General features: G+C 33.7%; 1 protein-coding gene across 1 annotated transcript; it reads left to right on the forward strand.

Annotated features, from left to right (window-relative positions):
* Positions 1-282: 282 nt before the first annotated feature.
* LOC111786238 lies at positions 283-5245 on the forward strand (the record flags this gene model as incomplete). Its single annotated transcript, XM_023666555.1, is given in 14 exon segments — positions 283-484; positions 761-938; positions 1067-1118; positions 1196-1235; positions 1974-2027; positions 2248-2360; positions 2445-2510; positions 2594-2736; positions 2991-3051; positions 3172-3230; positions 3779-3883; positions 4435-4510; positions 4871-4983; positions 5186-5245. Coding segments are annotated over 14 exon segments (1322 nt in total), but the record flags the coding sequence as incomplete, so codon positions are not given.
* Positions 5246-5819: the final 574 nt, after the last annotated feature.

Below are 5819 nucleotides of genomic sequence, written 5' to 3' on the forward strand. Positions count from 1 at the left end.
AGGGGAATATTATATAATTTTTTAAAGTTAGAATTTGATAAAATCTCGTTGACTATCTAAAAGAATTTTCGCAAAAAGTGACATTTTTTTAAAAAATGAATGATTTCAAACTAATTCAATAAATTTTGTAAAAGATAATAAATAAACTATTTTTCTATTTTCTAAATAATGTAATAAAAGCCGATCGTGTTATTTATTTTTTACCTAAGTTTTAAAATTTAAAATTTTGTTTTTATCTATAAAATTTAGCTAAAGATTTAATTATTTTTGTGATTAAATCAAATGTTTGTCACGTGCGAATTCTCCCTCCATCGTCATAAGATTTACGGTTTACGGGAGACGGGAGTTTGTTCTGAAAGGGCTGAAATCGGAGCTCCGCGAAAACGAGGGAAAAAAATGGGCAGTAGAACAAATTTCTACAAGAATCCTTCCATCTCCTACAAGAAGGACTTGAATCTCTCCTCCGCTCTTCAAAACCTAAGAGGTAACTATTCTAATTCATCTTGTTTTCTCCTCCGACTCTTGTTTGATTGTCGACGAAAGCAGAAACGAGTATCACATTCAGTAATTTGGCTCCTGAAGCTACTTCTCTCATTCGATTGGGAGTTCTGTTTCTCCAGTTCTAGTCTTAAAGCAATTAGATTAGAGAATTTGGAACAGCTTAATCTGTTGCTTTCTTCTTTGATTGTCATGATTGCTTATGTTACTCAGATTGCTTATGTTACTCCGATTGCTTAGGTTGTTCTGTTTTTCAATTTAGCATATAATATTGCTATTGGCAATGCTCCTCCGACCGGTGATCAACCATCTCCTGTCGCGAAGAAGAATGAGAACCGGAAACGCCTCCGCCGGGAGCCAGAATTATCAGGTAATCCGAAATATGACGTTGGAAGCAGTGACGGGCCTATGTCTCATCAAGATTATATTGAAAAGAGAAGGTAACCTCAAATGTTTAATCCGTGATTTCTATTTTTTCAAGGCACGAGAGTTTTTCTTGCAGATAATTTATTGATGTTGTGTAGTCATGCTATTGAAACGTAATTTTGATTTTTTCAAATGATGATAGGAAAGAAGCTAATAGACCTCAACCTTATGAGACGCTTACGGAAGATGTTTTGGTAATTGAGTGTTTTGGGTTTCAGTTCATTGAGAACTTACCTTTGAATGTCGCTTGAAATTTTTGTTTCTGTGGCAGGGAACTTCCAGCTTCGGCTTGAACTTGGTAGGATATGAAAGTAAGCTTCTTTGGCATTTTGGTGTTAGTTCTGCTTCTTTTGCATTATATTGCTAGTTCTTTACTCGATCATAGGTTGTATTAAGATTACTGGGGTTTGTTACTCGGGCTATCAAGCTTCAACTATTTGATGTTGTCTACGTATTTTTCGAGAAAGTTGTAGCATTAATGGAGCCACATAACGTTTAATTCTTTCCTGTTATTGATGATTTTCAAATGGCCATGCTTCCATCTTACATCAAAAGTAACATCTATCATTGTCACCAGATCTGTTTGATGTTTCAAAAAATTTCTTACCCATGGATACACATTCTCATGAAAGATTGTACTTCTCATTCTGATAGATCAAATTCATCAAAGGATTGACGTTATGTGAATCCTAAATTTGAATACTCATATTTCTTTCTTTTATTATTATAGCCATACGGTAATGTTTGTTTGATAATGTTTCTTGTTTGAACTATTAAACTCATTATTTTCTGATATGCTGGACTATTAATCTCTATTATTTGAAAGAAAGATGTAGAGCTGGTACCGCTTTCAAATATTGCTTTCCAATTTTCTCTTCGTGCTTCATGTAATAGGTATGATGGGAACAAATTTTGTTTTCAAATCTCAATGTGGTCTACTTTCTAACCTTTTTGGAAGGAAAATTGTCGTTACCAACTTTATGTGAAACTGACATTTATGTTGATTTATTGCCCACAATTTAATCTTATCTCATTTACATGTTCATTAGGTGATGAGAGCACATCTTCGGAAACTGCAGTAAAGCCAGATCATCAAAATTCCAGTTTGTTCTTGGACTCAACTATCTCTTTTAAGTAATTGATCTGGGGTTGTATAGGTTATTATTGTCACGGTGACTAGCTCAGTGGCTTAACATCAATACATTTCCAGTCTTAATTTTTAATTCATTTAGTTTCCCAAAGTTCATCTTTAATACACCTAAATTTGCATGACAGCTGAACTAGTAAGTCATTGCATTTGGAATCTAATCCAGTCGTTCTTAGGTCTCTTGAATGAGTTTGAGGAAGTTGAGGGAAAAACTGAGCAACGTTTTGCCATTGCGGGAGAACCTGTTTGTGTAGTATGTGGTAGATATGGAGAATACATATGCAATGAAGTAAGATGTGAACAATTGATTCAATGCTTTCGCTCACTATTGATTTGACCCATCCTAAGCCATTATGCACGATCATTTTGATAGACCAATGATGACATCTGCAGCATGGAGTGCAAATTTAAGCTTTTGGAAATTCTTAAAAGGAGTGAGGTATTTTTGCCCACCTTTATTTGTGATGTTAAACGATAGTGTTATGTCTAATGATTCTGACACTTTTTTTTCTTTTTTTACAGGAGTCCTCAAATTGTGAAATGAAAGATGTTGCATTACCAGAAACCAAGTATATCCTTCCATCCCCAGAGTTTGGGGAGGACACCTGGGATTATAAGAACCATCGCTGGTCCAAAACAAAATCCAATCTTTGTACTTATGAATGGTAAATTCTCTGCCATAGCTTTGATAAGTATGATCATCATTTAGCACTTGCACTATCAATATTATTGTAAGAGGAAATTGACACGAATGTTTTTGATATTTGGTATAATTTTTCACTTATTTTTTGCATATAGTTAAGAGCTTTATTTCTAATAAACGTAAGTACAGAACTAAATATATATAATTTGGGGAGTCATGATAAAGTTTTCTAGCTCTTTTGGATGGCCACTCTTAACTTCTTGTACTTCCAAACAGCTGGAAATGTCAAAAGCCGGGGCACCTTGCTGGAGATTGTTTGGTGAGAACCAGTAACCAGGTTTGTTATCATATTGTAACTCATCTAAGAATAATTGAGTTTCCAAGTCTTTTTGGGGCCTAAATTTCCTGGGTAGTTAGTAATGCTTGGCCAATGACTTGTCCTTGTTTGTTTATCTAGGTAATGCAACAAAAGACTTTCAATACTGTACCTAACGATCTCATTGGACTATATAAAAGGTCAGGAAGATGCTAACTGTCCTTGTTTTCTGTTTCTACTAGTTATCATTGTTACTAGTCCCTAGTTGTCGTCTGCTAGAAAATGTCTATAATTTGATGTAATTGCATTTTTTATATGTTGAAATGTTATATCTTTATTTTTCTGGGATTATAAATCTTTACATTTTTTTTAAAGTTTATTTTATAACTAGAATAAAAATTCTTTATATTAAAAGAGGAAATAATAAATGTGTTCTATTTTTTCCACTGAGTCAGAATTTATATTATAAATATCACTTCCACTTTCTTGAACTTTTGATAGGTATATTCTATCAGTCAAAAGAATAGGGGTTAGGTAGGAAAGAGTCAAGGTTTAAAATGTAGTGTAAGATATAGTTGTAAGCAGAATTTCGTTTGAATGGATTAATAGAAATATTGGATGGATTTACATTGTGTGTGTGGATTGTTTAGTAAAGTATATGTGAAATCTCATTCACTTTGCATATAATATAGAAGAAAAGGTTGTACTAATGTGAAATTGGTGTGATTGGAATGCTTTGTGTCTGCAGATGTTACCAGATAGGAAAGAATTTGTCAAATGCACTGTGCAACGAATGCAGCTGTTCGTTTAGTTTGGCGACATGCCTTGATTGTAGTACTGTTTACTGTGACAAGTAAGCACTTTCATGTATTTATTTACTGTGTCTGTATGTTTAGGATGGATATTTAGATAGATAATTTTCAGTCGTGTCTAGCTATTTTCTTCTCCACTGACGTTCTGAACTTAAATTTGGAGAAAGAATTCTAATATATCAAATAGATAATGAATATCATAAAGTATGTCAGTGGGAATCGGATGTATTAAAAATCTAAGGTTTAAATCAGGGTGGGTCCATTTGCATGTGCATATAATTGCAAGGTATTTCTGGTCATCTATTCACGGTTTTGATCACCGATGTTTTGTATGTAAGTTGGATTGGATGATCATGATATGAAAAAAATCATTTCTATAATATTGATTTTTTTTTTCTAATCTTCAGAAAGAAAGTGCCCTAGTAGTTAGAGTGAAATTCTTCTCAATAACGAATCATGTTATTGTGGAATGTATGTTATTGATGAATAATTTTGTCTTAGTGACTGGTCAACTTTTTTGTTCTGGTGTCTCTTACTAGTGTCAATTATGTGTTTCGCTCAGAAAGTGATTTGGAAGCTTCTATGTTTACAGTGCAGGTCATTTAAACGAGCATATCCGCAGACACCCAACTCATGGACTATATTACTCGCATAAACTCAAACGTCTTGTAAGTGTATAAGGCGTCAGTATCTACCGTGTTTTCTGTGTATAATGTTGTAAGAGTTTTCTGTTGATAAGTTCACCTTGTCCTTTAATGAGGTTAAATCATTAACCAATGGTAATACTTAGCTGTACATTTTAGAAGAAATTTTTTCTGCATAAGTTCACCTTGTCCTTTAATGAAAGTTCACCTTGTCTACTTTCCTCATGTTGTGAAGGGAATTGTTTCTTTCTCCTGCTTTGGGTGACTGTTAATCTATTTTAAACGTAGATACACCTGTGTGCTACAATTATGTATGCACCAAATGTTATCATAGCTGATATTTTATCGACAATTTTAAGTAATGCTAAATCATTTTCGTCATAGGTAAAATGCTGCAAATCAACATGCAGGGTGACCGACATCAAGGATCTTCTGGTGTGCCATTACTGTTTTGATAAAGCTTTTGACAAGTTCTATGATATGTATACTGCATCTTGGTAAGTATGTATTTTATTATAAATTAAGATGTCTCAAGTTTAAGTTGAGATCACTTCGAAAGATGTACTTTGTCACAACAAGTTTTTTATGTGAAACTCTCATGTGAAAATGACACTTAACCTACTATGAGAACTATATCGTTTTGTTTTTGTTTCTTCTTTCTTGTTGATTGTATTTGAACTTTGTATTTGCTAAATGCAGGAACGGAGCTGGACTTTCAATCATATCGGGTTCCATATGCTGCGAAGATCACTTTGCGTGGTAAATATCCCAATATTTCCCTTCTTTGTCCTGCATCATTTTCTTTGGCATTTCTTTTNAGAGTGTGCTACCTTGCAAATTCAGTAACTACAAATCCTTGAACACCATCTAACAATTTGCTACTTCCAACAAATTAAAACTTGCTACAGATCCACCCACTGAACATTAGTAGTTCCCCCTTCCTTTCATCATAGAATATATAATGATATAAATCCAGTTTGCTGCCATGAGTTTCTCAAGTCTTCTTAATAATATAGCCCAACATGATTCCGATCAATCCAATTAATATGACAAGCAGGAAGGAGACACCACCGCCATTTTTCCTGCCATCGCGCTTCAAAAGTTCCTGCACAATTCAAACCTCCAACACATCAGAAACTAATGTAGCTCTTGTGTTCTTGTATTCCAAGAAAATAAGAATCAGATTTGAGCATAGTCTGATTTGCAACCTTACAAACAAAGTTCAGAATAGTAAATATTCTATTTGGGTAATTCTTCAAAAAGGTATTCAGGTAAATAGACTTGGAGATTTATTCAAGTATAACACAATAGTAAAGACAATGTTTCCCATGTA

Source organism: Cucurbita pepo, unplaced genomic scaffold (genome assembly GCF_002806865.2).
Source record: "Cucurbita pepo subsp. pepo cultivar mu-cu-16 unplaced genomic scaffold, ASM280686v2 Cp4.1_scaffold001203, whole genome shotgun sequence".
NCBI classification, from domain to species: Eukaryota; Viridiplantae; Streptophyta; class Magnoliopsida; order Cucurbitales; family Cucurbitaceae; genus Cucurbita; species Cucurbita pepo.